Genomic DNA, 15921 nt, shown 5'->3' with positions numbered 1-15921 from the left:
GGTTGGGGCAGGGTTTGGACGGCACCATTTTTTTTAATTTATTCTTTTAGAATGTGACAATTTCATGAACAGCCACATCGGGGAGGAAACTGTAACAAATTGCTACAGATGCCTTAAACTATGCACAGAGCTAAGTGACCAAATTTGTTTTTGATTTGAAGAGGAGAAAAAATAAAAAAGAAAAAAGTTTAAAAAAAAAAAATAATAATAAAAGTGCATTGTTTACCTGTTCCTCCCTCTGCTGAAACAGCGCCCGCTGATGGGGTTTGATGGGAAAAGGAGAAAATGTTTTTTTAGGACAAAATTAAAGGACTAATTTTAAACTTACGACATTCCATTTTTGTAATTCGTTTGACATCGTTTTCAGTACAGTAAGCACAACTGTAACCTGATTTGAGAAACTGGTGCTTTCTTTTAGTTCATTTGTATTTCCCTGTTATTCTTGTAAAAGACTGTTTATTGATTCTGTTTACAGTTTGTTGCAACAGCCATTCCTGGGAGAGAGCTTCGGCGTGAAGCCATTTGTAAGGCTTTGCCGTATTCATTTTAATATGTGCCTGTTGCTGGTAACTTTTAATTAATAAAAAAAAAATCTGTTTGCGTTCTGCTCCTGTACATTTAAGTTACGAGCGAGTCCAGCAGTAGGGAAAGGTGGCGAAGGCTGCAGTCGGCTTCCACTGTACACTAAGCCCAGTTTTGGATTTGGAAATTGTCCTCAGATTCCGGCATTTATTGGCTTGGCCTCTTACTGTATGAAGAACAACTTCTGACTTACCCCTTCGTTTCCCTTCTAAGATTAAGTTGTCGGTTATTCTTTCCCGTTCCCTGAAGTAATACTGTAATTCTCGAGGTGGCCATGTTTAAAGAAATAAATTTGTAATGAAACCACTTGCTGTGAGCCTGAGTGAACGTGCTTCCTGTGCCGTCTGACTGCAGGGGGAAGGAGCGAACGCGACGAGTGGCTTTTAACTCCCACACTGCATTGAGGAAGACGGGTTCTAATCCCATTGAACTGCGTAGGTAGGAGCTCTGACGCTGGACCCAAATGAAAAACAAAATCCCTTCTCTTGAAAGTACTGTCTAGAAATTCCTAATAAAAATCTACGCCGAACGTCAGCATTCCTGCAGCTTTAGTTGTTTTGTGTGTGTGCTGAGAGCATCTGTGATGCGTTACAGCCACTGAGAGCTGCTCACAGCCCATGGGGGTCTTGGAACGCATTATGGGATGGGTGTCACTTTCCCATTTTAACTACTTTTAATCTGTAAATCTGCTGCTGAGCCACCCCATGTGCTGACAGAGGGAGAAGGGCACGGGCTGTGGGCTATGTCACAGGTGTCAGTGCAGTGTGAACGTGCGTCCCCACTTTGAGTGCTGCTGCCTGGGAGGTTTTCTGTGGGCACTGGCACACGGAATGGAAAGACTTCAAATAGAAAGATGCAAAATAAGGTATACAAAAGGTAAATTAATCGATGGCAGCTTTGTGCTTTGTTCTCCATACGGAGGACGTTTCTGTTACCATAGCTTCATGTCACTAATAAGGCTTTGCCATGCTCCTCTATTTCTGGGGTACTGAATACCTGCACCTCAGATCAACACTGCGAAGCAGAGAGGTTTTAATGTGCATTTTTCTCACGTTTTAGACAATGAATTATTTAACCGAGCCAAGTTATATTATCACAAATGGGAGAGTTCAAGTGAAGCTGGCTGAAATGCTTTCACAAGTGTGACTTCAGCAGAGGCTTTCTGGGCCAGCTGTTGTGAAGCTGTGGCCTCTGGGGAGAGGAGTGCCCCAGCAGCACATGGAGGGACTGCTGGGAACCTCCGAGGTACAAGGAGGGCATGAGAAGCTTCGGGGTAAGCCTGGGGGGAGGCACAACCTCCTCCTTCCCTGCCTCTGCCTGAGCAGCACTGTGGTACTCTAGGACTAATGCTGCTGTTACTCCTGCACAGCAAGGGGAGTAGTCCTGGCCCCACAGAGATGCAAGCTGCCAATGCACTTTTAGTCACTGTCATAGAACACGGACTATACTTGATTGAGGCTGACATCGTATAGAGTATCACAAATCACATACCCAGTATTTATTTTAAATGCTTTTAATTTTATATAATGGCAGTAGAGCATTAAATACAAAACTTGGAACCCAAAATTAACTTTCGAAGAAGTGTTGTAGAGGCATTTAAAAGCACACGAAAATTTAATGGCCTATCAGTAAAACTGATGGCAGAGAGTTTTGAAAAGAATTTATATTGTGTACATATTGACATCATTTCAAGTTTCAAACCAGAAAACATCCTCCTTGATCGTACAATCTCCATCCCAGTTACAAGCAGCGGCAAAGCTTTGGTCGTCACCAGTAAGCTCCCAGGAGCCCTTCCCTTGTTCTTACTTCAGATGTGCTCTGTTGCTCTTTTCCTAGCAAACAGCAGCTCTAAAAGGCACTTGTACTTGTTCAAGCAGCCAGGCAGTCTGTGGAACAGCCACGCGTGGCTCTCCTGAGCCCAGCTGCAGTCGGAGCAAACCCTGGCTTTGCTTAGGCGTGTGGCACTTACAGCTCTCTGGCTGCTGAACAGCTTTTTTCAGTCTGAATTCTAGTCCTAGCTTCGGCCCTCCACAGCCGTGGACAGAGGCACGAGGGTTGGTCAGCCACCTAGCTCTGTGCAGGTCTAGCAGCAAAGAACTGCTACGGGGAATCCCCAAAGGACTGCCCCTGAAAACACATTATGTGCAACAGATTCAGCTGTGGCTTCCCACAAAGAGGACCACGAGGGCTTGTGCAATCCCCAACAGCTCTCCAAGCCTGCCCAGGGACTCAAAGACAGCTGGGAATATAAAGGTGTCTGTAGCCATCTCTTAGCACCGCTGAGATGAGCAATCTACTTTTGGCAGCTTGCATCTACACCACTGCTGCGCGGGCTGACACGTGCTCTGACATTAATTGGTTCACTCTGCTGCTACCTACTGCTTAGTTCAGATTTGCTGCGACGCCAGCACGGAGGCTCCCACAGCACAGCACTCTGTATGTTGGCCACAACAGAATACAAGTATTGCTCTCTTACCATTGCAAACTCATGTGAGGGGAAAAAAGCCCCAACCCAACGTGCTGCTAGTAAAAATCTTGCACCAGAAGGTGACTTCTGCAGCACATTTCAGTTCTGTCTTCGTTTCAGAATGAAGTAGAATGTACTTGTTTTTTTTTTCGGGGGGGGGCTAAAAATTTGCTAAAATTAAGTTTAAAAGAAACACTGATGTAGAAAAAGTCAGTATGAAACTCAACATTGTAGTGCAAGTTACCATTAGAGCTCAAATGAGTGATTAACTTAAGGGTGCATCCCTGTCATTCTTAACATGTACACAATGTTTTAAGGCGGTCAATTATACACAAGGAATGTTGTAGAGATAACATAGTGTTACTGAACAAAAACCATCATGTAAGTCTACATAGAAAGCCACGTCTGAATACAAAATTGATACCTGAGTTTAAGGTCGAATTTATTCCTTGTGGTAAATCACATGCAAACACGCACCTCAAACTTCATGTTTAGTTCCACAGTTCCGTGTTTCACATCAGCTTTCTTCTGCATTGTGTAAGACCACTCGGTACTAATGCTATTTGCAGCATAGGAGACTTCAGACGAAACAGCTCGACAGTCTTTCACGCAGTGATCTCAATACATTAAGATTTTTCAATTAAAGTCTTCATTTTTCCTGTGGACTTCAGCATGTGCGGTCCAAACTGAGAAGAAAACCAGAAACGCACTCAGAGATGGCTTTCAGCAGAGACCCAGCTGAACTATTACCCATCCGAGCTCTGTGTGGAACTAAGACCTGGGCAGTGGTAATTTCCTTTATCAAGTTGCTCCTCTGCATGTGGATCTAACCGTTTTGTAGCCGCAAAGCAAAGGGAAACGCGTCAGTGGTGGCTGAAATCACTCAGCTGAGGCACCATCTGCTGGAGAAGCTCTCAGAGAGATACTTCACTGTCACAGCAGAATACAGAGATCGAAGCAGTTACCTTCAGAAGCGGACAATCAAGTGCTCCAGCAGGACTTTCTTAACATTATTACTGCTCTTACTTTGTTCTGCAGCTTTGTGCAAGCCCTTGTAAAGCATATGAGGTCTGGTCTACCAAAGAAGTTGCTAGACCAATAAATAACTGAGACGGATGTTTGACAGGTCATTAAGCATCAACATTTTCTCACTTAATAAATGAAAACCTTCACTTTCCTTATTTTTTTGAGGATGTGATGTTCCTTTGTCTCAAAAGATGGACTTCAAATTTTAAAATGGGAGTCACAGAAAAACCCACATCCAAATAAAATGTTGCCAACTCGCAGCCTTTATATCTTAAAGCCTCTGCTGGACAACAACCCCAGGCAATCCTACAGGCTGGGGGAGGAGTGGCTGGAAAGCTGCCTGACGGAAAGGGACCTTGGTGTGCTGATGGACAGTCGGCTGAATATGAGCCAGCAGTGTGCCCAGGTGGCCAAGAAGGCCAATGGCATCCTGGCTTGTGTCAGGAATGGTGCGGTGAGCAGGACTAGGGAAGTCATCCTGCCCCTGTACTCGGCATTGGTGAGGCCCCACCTCGAGTACTGTGTTCAGTTTTGGGCACCTCAGTACAGAAAGGACATGGAGGTGCTGGAGCAGGTCCAAAGAAGGGCAACAAGGCTGGTGAAGGGCTTGAAGAATATGCCCTATGAGGAGAGACTAAAGGAACTGGGGCTGTTTAGTCTGGGGAAGAGGAGGCTGAGGGGAGACCTCATTGCTCTCTTCAAATACCTGAAAGTGATTGCAGTGAGAGCGGGGTTGGTCTCTTCTCACTGGTGACAGGTGACAGGACAAGGGGAAATGGCCTCAAGTTGCGCCAGGGAAGGTTTAGGTTGGATATCAGGAAAAAGTTCTTTACAGAAAGGGTTGTTAAGCACTGGAACAGGCTCCCCAGGGAGGTGGTTGAGTCACCATCCCTGAATGTGTTTAAAAACCGTTTGGATGTGGTGCTTAGGGACATGATTTAGCAGTGGGTTGTTAGATTTAGGGCAGTATGGTTAGGTTGTGGTTGGACTTGATGATCTTGAAGGTCTTTTCCAACCTGAGCAATTCTATGATTCTATGAAACAAGTGATTGATGTGGAGGAAACAAACATATAGGCCTGAAGTTGTGAAGAACAGCCCCAAAATTACTGCCCTGAAAGGCCTAAGGCAGAAGGCAAGTCAGTCAGTCAGCATCAATGAGCTGAAGTGCTTACAAGTCCTGAGACTCGTGGCTTGGAAGTCTTACTTTTCTCATACTAATTCAGAGTACAGCTAACCCTTTTGATTACATTGCTTTAGGTTTTGGAGTTCTACACTTTTCTGTTCTGATTCTGTAGCACAAAGTTTCAAGGGCTGTTTACTAACATCACTGATCTATATTATCTTGTTTTGTAAGTAAATGTATAGTGCTAGAAACTCACATCCTGAATATCCACTGCTCAAAAAAACCCCTTGAATTTCAAATCAATCTGAAATACACTAGAAGCCATTCACTTGCACTAAGAATAATCTCATTTTAATGCCCCCATGCTGTAAAAAAACCAAAAACAACTAAAATTTTTTAACTCACTTATACCAATTATTAGAAGAATCTCCCTATGTGACCTAGCAGGCGTTCTCAAGAGTTTGTTTTCTCCATTCTCCATTTCTACATTCCTAGGAGGTCCCTTCAGGACCTGGCTTCAAAATGGCACGTGCACTACCTGAGTGGTTGAAGTTGGTAGTAACAGGCAAATACAGTTCAGATTTGTTTCTGCTATGAGCCCACAGGAATCCAGTTTTTGCGGTCCCATGTTTTCATCGCAACTGGAGAGATTCTTGTTTAAAAGAAGAAAACTTCAGAAGGGATTTTTAAATCTCGAGCCAAACCAGTACACAATCTTGTGTACTGATACCAACAACAAAATGTGACTGCCACAAATCCTAATGTATCAGCAGTACTTCGTGAGGTTTTGTGGATAGGTATGTTAATTCCTTGGTATTTGTATCTGCTGGCAGAAAGATGTGCTTTGGCTTACCAGGAAATTATCGAATGATAATTTGTCCAAGCAATCAGAACCACGATACTTACCAGCACTACTTCACTCTTTGTTTTTGTTTCAGACTTGGGAATTACTTTTTCAGTTTCACCTTGGCTATCCCTTCGGTATCGATAAGCAAACTTCTTTTTGAGTGCTTCTGCTATTAAAGCTGCAGGATCTGAGGGGTCGGCTACTTTCGGTTTTGTATCTCCCGGCGATCTAGAAAAGTAAATGAGAAACCTCAGCGTAGCCCAAAGATTTAGAAGTCGTGAATCCTTTTGCACTCTTGTTTGTCAGATGTTCTACTGTCATCTCTCTCAAGCTAAAATAGTTCTGAGTCAGAAAAGCAAAGCAAAAGTTAGTAAATGTAAATAAACGTCTTACTTTTTCACCGAGCGTAGTTTCACACTGTTCATGTCTTTGAGGATTTCTAGCATGTTTGGTATTTCAGGCTTCTTTGGCCCATTTTCCGTTGGAATCCGGCCAGAGTTTGTTTTTCTGTTTTTCCGTTCTTTGATGAGCTCAATGGCAGACACACTTTGCTGCAGAGCTGGGGGAGGGAGCGGTGGAGGGGGAGGCGGCGGCAGTGGCGGTGGCACACCAGGGACAGCAGCTGGGGGAACCGGACTCAGCCCAACTACAAATAAAACACGTGTTCCACGTCAGTTTCCTTGTAAATACCCTTTACACCTCACAAATACTCAGATAAGAATATGATTGAAATAGCTTCAACTGTTTCCTCTCCGCCTTCTTTAGATTATTGCGTAACTTCTTAAGTTGACATCACTGAAAAGCCACATCAAAATCCTTCCTCGAATTTCCAGTTCAAAATGCATGTTTTTAGTGCACTGGGATGGATGTCACCACGTCTTTCAAATTAAATCCTGCTTTTAACGTTGTCAGTATTTCACTCTCTTCTGAGAGGCAAGTCCTGAGCTGGACGTTACAGAATCGTTTGATTTGGAAGGGACCTTCAATGGTCATCCAGTCCAACTCCCCTGTGGTCTGCATGTGAGTAATGACTCTTCCAGTTTATCATCAGGAATTACCATACGAGACTTTAAAATGTAAATTACCGAGCTTAAATAGTGCTTAAATTCAAGCTTAAATTCCAGCTCTTTGAGGTTAGGGTTTTTTTTTTTTTAGGACAGCTGATCATGTCTGAAAAGAAATTCTCAGGGCTACCTCGATTTGATATTTCCTCTGCTCATTAGGTTAAAAAAAAAAGTTACAATAGTAGAAATGACCAATACATGAAGAAACCTCTGCTCAAATGCACCTTTAAAGAAATCGCTGAAAGCAGACTAAGTCAGAGTTTTGAGGCCTACAGTAGCCAGTGTGTGAATACGTACAGAGATAATACAGGAATCTATTCTGTCTCAGTGCATTCACACACAATTGTTGTTACCATATTCGACCAGAAGAGGGAGGTAAAGATGATAAAGTCATCATCGAAATTTAGGTTTCCTAATACATAAAGGAAAAGGGAAAATGAGGAAAACTAAATTACTGTGGGATTTCTCAAATAACTAACTACAATTCAAGAATGAAACAAAGTAACCTTTAAAACTGTTTCACCATTTTGTATTTGAACAGTTTAGGAAAAATAAAGTAAGTAACAGCTATCAGTTCACAGACAAAAACTAAATAATAGCAGGAACACAGGCAAAACAAAGTGCTTGGTAGGAATCAGTGAAAACTGAAAGGCTGTTATCTGCAATTGGCAATGGCTCTCTCTCCCACTAACCTTTGCAGATTGGAGACTCAACTGGATGGATAGTGGCAGTTAGTTGTGAGGGAAAGAAGGAAAAGTTACGGTGCGTACTACAGCAAATGGCTTCTGGTTCCATATGAACAACGTGTCTGATCCCAGAAAACAATCTCCTTTTCTACTGTTTATTTCATAAGCTTCAGATACATACTACATCTTCCAGAAGCACAATTAGCCTCTTATAAAACCACACCATGATACGCGATGGCCTATCTCTGGGTAGGAAGATTTAGGTGTTAGCAGTTATTTAACTTGGTTAAATCCCAGCTGTTTATCATTAGCTGTGCTCTGAAAGCTGCTAATGCTTCTTTGCTTAGCTGTGGATTCAGAATTCTGGCAAGCTTTCACAGAAATGCCCCCTCCCTGGAAGCATTCAAGGCCAGGCTCGATGGGGCTCTGAGCAGCCTGGTCTAGAGGGAGGTGTCCCTGCCTATAGCAGGGGGGTTGGAACTAGAAGATCTTAAAGATCCCTTCCAACCCAAACCAGTCTATGATTCTATGAAACATCAGAACTGCTGGAGTACGAGAAAATACAAAAAATCCGACAGGTCTCTTGTCTTCAAGAAATACTCTGTATCCCTCGTCCACCTACGAAACTAACCAAAGCAGTATGGATAAGTGTTCAGTGGTCACAGTATCTCACAAAAATGACTTAATGCTGTACTGAATATAAAGAGGACAATCCATTAAGTAATTTGCGCTAAGAGTACAGTAGATCTAATACCTGCTGTCAGATTCTGTTGCTCTTGCAAGATGACAATTTTGGCTATTTGTGCTCTTAAAGTGGCTAGTTCATTTTCCAGAGCGCTGATCTTCTGCAGAGCTTCTTCATTTGCGATTACCGTGTTCCTAGGAGTGGGCTCTTTGTGTAACAGGTTTGGTACGGAGTCCTGTCCGCCCAGGGCATTTCCAGGCTGATGTAGCTCACCTGAAAGGGGCGGGACCGTTTTTGACCAGACTTCGGACCTGCAACAAAAACACCAAAAATTCTTCTTTAAAGGCTTTCTGATCAGTAAAACCCAAAGCAAACCAAGAACAGAAGTTGAAGGATTGACTAATATCGTCTTCACACCAATCACTTCCACCAAAACATTATATAGCTTAAAGAAAATAAGAGCCTCACATCCTTTCTGTTTCTATCACCGGCTGGTGTTTCTTCTCTTTCTACCTAGCCAGCTTTGTATGGAGTATTTCCACAGACTAAAGGAATTAATTCCCTCCTGCCCCTAATCTGCTCCTCTGCCTCACGCCTATTTTATTTGTTGTTGAAATTAAGATTTGTATTTTTTTTTGGTCCAAAAAAAACAAAATAAATTTTTTTTCCATACGCTGCAAATAGTCATCTGTAGCTGATTCCTTTGAAGGAGGAAGAGTTTGTTAGTTCCGTGGCACATTTTTGTGTTGTTTCTGAACTTCTGAACTTTTGTACTGTTTCTGCCCTCCATTTTACCAGCGCTGGGAGAATGGAGCATATGGAACTTGATACTGCTTATCAATCAACAGGAAGGGATCTTATGTCAAGGTTTCTAACAATAAATAAAACTATAAAGAAATAAAGCTTCGTATAATTTAAAAGAGTCTGTGAGCTTCCCTTCTCCTCCTCACAAAGAGAAAGAACATTCAACTCTGCTGCCTTTATCCACGAAGGCGAAAGCTATGTTAAACACAGAGACTGTTGACCATCTGCAGTCACCACCAGTTTATATTCTTTGGTGACAGCAACATTTTAAAACAGCCTGAGTAGAGCTGATACAGATTAATGATAATGGGTTATCATAAATCGGATCACCACACTGTAGAATTAGATGATAGACAATTGAGTCTTTCGCAACACTGACAGAAAATATCAGACATTATCCAGAGGAGCTGTGGATGCTCCATCCATGGAGGTGATTAAGGCCAGGTTGGTTGAGGCTTTTGAGCAACTTGATCTAAAATGATAGAACCATTAAGGTTGGAAAAGACCTCTAAGATCATCTAGTCCAACCGTCAACGCCTTACCACCATGCCCACTAAGCCACATCCCTCCTGCTCACTCCAATGCTTGTCCACTCTTTCTAAGATTTTTTTCCTAATATCCAACCTGAACATCCCCGGGTGCATCTTGAGGCCATTACCTCTCATTCTATCACTGTTACGTGGGAGAAGAGGCCGACCCCCACCTAGCCACTATCTCCTTTCAGGGGGTTGTAGAGAGCCATAAGGTCTCCCTTGAGTCTCCTCTTCTCCAGACTGAACAATCCCAGTTCCCTCAAGTGCTCAATAAGACTTGTGCTGCAGACCCCTCGCCAGCTTTGTTGCCCTAGTGAGTGGCAACCATGCCCACAGCAGTGGAGTTGGAACTTGGTGGTCTTTAAGGACTCTTCCAACCCAAGCATTCCATGGATCTGTGACCAGCACAGCTTGAAAAATTTGATTAAGCACAACTGAACTTTACCAAGGATTTTAAAATTCAGGTAGTATTATTTATATGGAAACAGACAGCAACTAAAATTGAGAAAAGCATAGGATGCTTCCTATAGGAACCAGCTCCCTGCGTTCTCCAATGAATGAGAGGCCAACAGTCATTCCACTCTTTAAAATGCACCTTCTACAAACTCTTCAAAGGACCAGAACAGCTGAACAGCAAAGAGTATCTTTGGCTCAGAGCAGTAGTAGCATTTTAAGCAAATTTCCTCATTGGATTTTAATGCTGTGGAAGAATATTATGCCTGAGTTGCCACTACTGCTCTGATTAGGGGTAGGAGAAACATGACTTGTCATTTAGTTGCTTCATTTATAGAACTACATTCACATAAAAGATCGCCTGCAAGGCTATTTACTGAATTAGAGTGAAAATATATTTATCAGTAATACCTATGGGATCTCTTTGAAATGGAATTTCAAACGTCTGGAAAACACCCAATGTACGCTGCACTACGCAGCATCATGCACAGGTGTAATGAACAGTGCACACTGAAATGTTCTTGTTTGGTAAGTAACTCACCTGCAGTGTTTCATTAGAAGCTTACATTGCCTTAAGGTCACTACTTACCTAGAGGATTCTTTCAGTCTGATCTCATATCTACCCGTCCCACCCCTCCCTTCCTTTGCATGCAGGCATTTCAGCAGCACACCACTCCTACAATTTCAATAACAGGTTCTTTGAAGCAACAAAAATCTTCCCTGTTGCCTCCATTAGACTTAACAGCTTTTCAGTTAGATCCTTAAACAAAACACTTCCATGCAAATAAAAGTAGTATTGGTTGGTTAATTTTTCTTGTATCAAAGACACTTTACAAACAGTGCTTCCCAAACAAATTTTGATTTCTGTGACTCCCCCATGAGTTTGTGAAATTAACACTGCAGTACCAGAATGTCATGTAAAGTTTCACTGTGGCAAGCTCTGTTGGAGGGCATCTAGGTTGTTACCAACCTACATATTTTGTGGTTTCAAAAAGAGAATCGTATCCTCCAGTAATCTCTGAAGCCAACTATCTATGCTTTTTTCTAGAAGGCTGGTCAGCACAAAAACCTTCCCTGCACTACAGAACTGTGCCTCTGTTTCAGGCTGGCGTGAGCAGTAACTTGGGTAGGCTAGAGTACAGAACTTCATCACTTTGGCCAGTCTGTTTCATACAGCTACAGTGCTATGTAGTACTCCGTGTGCAACACAGAAGTATCTATGCTGTAAGTCTGGACACAGGTACTCACACATTTCCCTGCCAGTCGTCATTATAAAGATGAAGACAAAATATAAGTTGTAATTTTTAAAGTACCTGCTACAGAATGCAAAGCCCTAACCAGAAAGGGGAAAAATGATGTGACAATTACCAGACTGTCATGATGATCATTGCTGTTAGTCAAGAAGTCTTACAATACCTTGCCCCGCACTAATGAAACCTCTGGAGAACTGCAGAAGAATCAATGCAAGCAATTGTGCCATACCACAGTAGACATTTTTGTGGAAACAAGGTAATGTGAAGCTTATCTCTGCAATAAATAAGTTAATAAAACCTACAGTCTTCTTTGAACGAGGCCAAACTCCTTCGTGTTCTCAAACCAGCCCTTCGTTCATAATCCTGTTACTCTAATCTCTACTTATTCTTTTCCAATTCCTACCATTTCTATCTCCCAGCCCAGAAGTGCTCTGCATTAATTGTAATGCAAGTATATTCTCATTGAGAGAACTTAGTTTTTTGCTCAGCTTATAACTTCAAGGAGAAAATGCAAGTGCATACCTGAGCCTTGTAGAAACTTCACCTTCCTCTTGAGCAACCCATCCCACATCTGCAAAGGAAGCCACTGCATCTTCTCTGAATTGGTGAGGATGATTTCCTTCTGTGGCATGAGAAGTAAGCTAAATTTCAAAGACAAGATTGAAAGTTTTAGAAACATTATTCCCAGCCTATTTCACAGTTGTTTTACTCAATACTTTTAGTGAGGCTGCATGTAACTATTAGCACATACATGCACAAAACACATCAAATGGACTCAGTACAGTTGCTACTGTCCTGAGCTTGGTCTAGAACCTAACACACCATTAAATCTAGTCTCCCGAATATTTTACAGAAATTATATTGTTTTTTGAGATTCATGACTAGCTACATGTACTGCTACGTGACACTCAACACTGGAAGTCCAAAGCAAATTGTTACCTTAATGTCAAACAAGCATCAGCACTCTGAATTACTTTGCTGTAATAACTCAAATAATGTTTTAATGATATTCATGACCAGCAGTTAAAAAAGAAAATCATTACTCCTCCTATTAATCTTTTACACCAACTTAGTATTATTGTGAAAGAGAAATTGCTGTGGTGCGTTTCCCTTCCTCTATAACTTCCAGAATTTCTGTATGAGCCTTAAACCACGTATGTCACACAGGGAAAAAGAAAAAAGTACTTCTACTAGCTCCATCATCATGAGGACTTTCAATGACAGCTATGACACAACCATAATGGAACGAATGAACTATTTACTAAAAATCTCATTTACAGTATGCCAAATAAATAGACTGCGTTGCAGCACACTTTTGCTGCTAGCTTTATAGCTTTCTGAAGCCAAAGGTGAACAAGGCTTAAGAGACTGGAACATTTCTTCAATTTACAGTTAAGCGACCCAAAAGGAAATCTGACAAATTGTTTGGGCCATCACTATATGCACCATAACCACAACTATACAAAATGGTTTCAAATCTGCTTTGAAATATCGGCTGCTTCCCCAGGCTAAACAAGGGCATGTGTACCCAGTCCAGTGACTGAATACAGCCTGGTCTCTGCACCTTAGCAAATAAAAGCTACTGAAATATCTTTCAGAAATTTCTCCTGCTCCGTTTGCTGTCTTTAGTTATTTATTTCCAGTGTGACTATGCCACCTCTTTTGCATATGTTCCATATAATCCACATGGCAAATATGCATGTGAAGTGTTGTAGGTGTTTAAGTGTTACCTGGTGCTGATAGTGGCAGAGAAGCTACTAATACTGACAAAGATGTTGGTATCACATAATAGTCCCCTAAGTATTGCCTTGATTCATCCTGCTAGCACTTAAAGGCAACTCACCCCTGTAAGAAGAAACTATAATGTAGCAGTAACTATGAAATGCTAGCACTATCTTAAATTAATGCAGACCTGGCACAGTAGGACTGTAATCCTGATTAGGGAAAACCATTTATGAAGAACATGCACACATATTTTAGCTGTAGCCTTTGTTACGCAGGTTCCAGAAATACAGTTCTGCTTTTGTTGTTACCTTTTTTCTTCCCCTAGGAGTTGTTACAAACAGCTTTGGAAATTGAGATTATGAGGTGAAGATGACTACTCCTGCAACTTGTGTGTGAGCCTTTATCACAGCTCCCAGGAGCATATACTGGCATTACCCGATCATTTGGAAACAACAGGGTTTTTTCCAGGTAGCGTCAGCACAGATGGTAATATGTTATCACATTAACAGTTGTGCCTAATACCATCACAGTCTGCCTCTCTTTAGAACAGGCTGGAGCACACTCTATTGCACGCTAGGATTTTCATTGTTTGAAGTTTCCTTGGATTTTTTTTTCTTTGGAAACATTTGGACAACTGCTCCACCAACACCTGAAGTGGAGGAATGACAGCTGAAAACAGAGGCCCAATTCTACTAAACACTGGATTGCAGGAATTGGATGAAGGAGCAAAATTAGTTTGCTCATCTTTCTCTGGGTAATACTTAGCTGTTTCCCTGAATTTTGTCTTCACAGACTCTTTTCCTCTTTCAGTGTGTGTCTGTGTGTGTGCTTCACATATACATGTGTGCACGTGGACCAAGAACTTCTGAAGAAAGAAAAATACACACTGAACTGTTTTTACATGGTGTCAAAGCAGGATTCCTACTTCTTGTTGGCTCCAAGAAGTGGAAAGTAGAACAAATAGTTTCACACATTTAAGAAAGAACAAAAACCTCAAATTTCAGATTACTAATAGACTTGTGCACTACACATTTGGAAATACTTCTTCAGGACAAGCTTGCTCTGATTTTTCATATTAGTGCTGATGTTTGCTACGTTCACATCAATTCCTTAGGAGGCATGCATTCAGTTATAATCTGTATATCAGACAAACAGGAGAAGCATGGGACTGGAACAGAGATGTTGTATCTGGAGGACACTGGATTGATAACACTGGAGGAGGAAGGCTCCTGTCTTCCATGTATTTGTCGGTTTGTTTGAATCTACCTCAGCTATACTGACATTTAACTTTTTTTCTCCTGAAGACCACAGATCAATGTAGAACACGACATACAGAGCAGCCTTACGAACCACCTTCATTTGTTCGTGCCATATATAATTAAGTTCTGCCACTGCTTACTGAACGCATGGGCTGCACTTAGCAATAAATGCTGACTACGACAAGGTCCACAGAGACAAGTACTACAACAGTCACACACCTCAAGCATGCAAGGAGAAAGGAATGAACACAGAGATGTTCTTTCAATATCCCTTATCCATTTATCATGAAGGAAATGAAAGCCTGTAGAATGTTTATTGCTCTTACATAAAGTTAGAAACACTGGTGGTACGCATGCACCCCTAAATGAGGCAAGCATGGTTCGCTTTGGTTTTTGAATAAAATGACTTACAGCAAGGTTCAGGGCATGGTCCTCTCATAATATAGCTAAAGCTGGTGAGAAAGAGAAAGGAAGAGACAGCTATAGGAAAGCCTCAGTTGCAACAGCAAAAAAGTGATGAAGAGTGGTACTGAACTTCACTATAGAACCGTAACGCTGAGCTAAAGACAAAGACAGGTGTTAGCATCACACTGTTACGTGTTCACCAGTTTATACATTTAAATAGTTATAATTAGTTCTAAAATATATTTTAAAAAGCTTGCATAAACCATATAAACTTCATTGTGCACAAAGGCTCCATTTTGTAATATTTCAAATTCAATCAACTATGGCAATGGTAAGGAAAGGTTCCTAAAAACAGAAGTACATCTTACAGAAGATGAACGTCTATACTCAGAGTGGATAAAATCAAAGCAAAGCTAACTGTTCATATCTTTTCATTTTAACACTGAAAGTATCCTGAAAAAAACTCCCCAGATGTATCTTACAGCTCTCTGCAAGTACAAAAAAACCAGAAATGTCTTCTTCTATGTACTGTATTGCAAGAAGGCATTATTTGGCTGGTTTTTTTTGTTTTGTTTTGTTTTTTTTTACAAACAACATTATCTTCCCTTATATAGCTTTTACAGAAGGGCAAATCGGACACAACACAGGAGGACTTCTGTTTTCAAATCTGATGCACACACAACTGTACTGCTGGCACGATCACTATTAATGATAGGCCTTGAAGTTCAAATTCAGCATGCCACTTTGTTGCCTTTCCCACTTGCACAATTCCCTCTCTAGCAATGTATACGTTTATTTTAAGTTTCATGAAGCCACCAGTGACAGGAGATACTTGGCCCCCAAGTATTTAAGAGAGCAAAAATGTTAGCATGGTATTTACTATCACAACAAAAAGGCTTTTGTGGTAATCTGAACTATTTCATTTTTCTACTCTAAATTCAAATACTTCAATATCTTTATTAATGACCTGGATGAGGGCATTGAGAGCACCCTCAGTAAGTTTGCAGA

The 15921-nt window shown here is 41.5% G+C and overlaps 1 protein-coding gene across 6 annotated transcripts in view; it reads right to left on the bottom strand.

Moving 5' to 3' along the window:
- Window positions 3190–15921, bottom strand: part of MTFR1 (mitochondrial fission regulator 1) — a 23395-nt gene continuing 10663 nt past the window's right edge. For 4 of the 6 annotated variants that reach the window (XM_021386757.1, XM_021386752.1, XM_021386754.1 and 1 more), the window contains exons 4-8: window positions 12047–12165; window positions 8551–8792; window positions 6440–6692; window positions 6106–6274; window positions 3201–3735 (exon numbers count right to left, since the gene is read on the bottom strand). In XM_021386757.1, coding sequence (XP_021242432.1) covers window positions 3676–3735; window positions 6106–6274; window positions 6440–6692; window positions 8551–8792; window positions 12047–12165 — 843 coding nt within the window. In that variant the 3' untranslated portion in view covers window positions 3201–3675. Of the gene's footprint in view, window positions 3736–6105; window positions 6275–6439; window positions 6693–8550; window positions 8793–12046; window positions 12166–15921 lie in introns of all 6 variants that reach the window. The other 2 variants (XM_021386756.1, XM_021386755.1) reach the window with 1 other exon arrangement.

This window comes from Numida meleagris, chromosome 2 (genome assembly GCF_002078875.1).
Source record: "Numida meleagris isolate 19003 breed g44 Domestic line chromosome 2, NumMel1.0, whole genome shotgun sequence".
NCBI classification, from domain to species: domain Eukaryota; kingdom Metazoa; phylum Chordata; class Aves; order Galliformes; family Numididae; genus Numida; species Numida meleagris.
The sequence above is the reverse complement of the archived record's forward strand: the minus strand, read 5'-3'. Positions and strand labels throughout refer to the sequence as shown.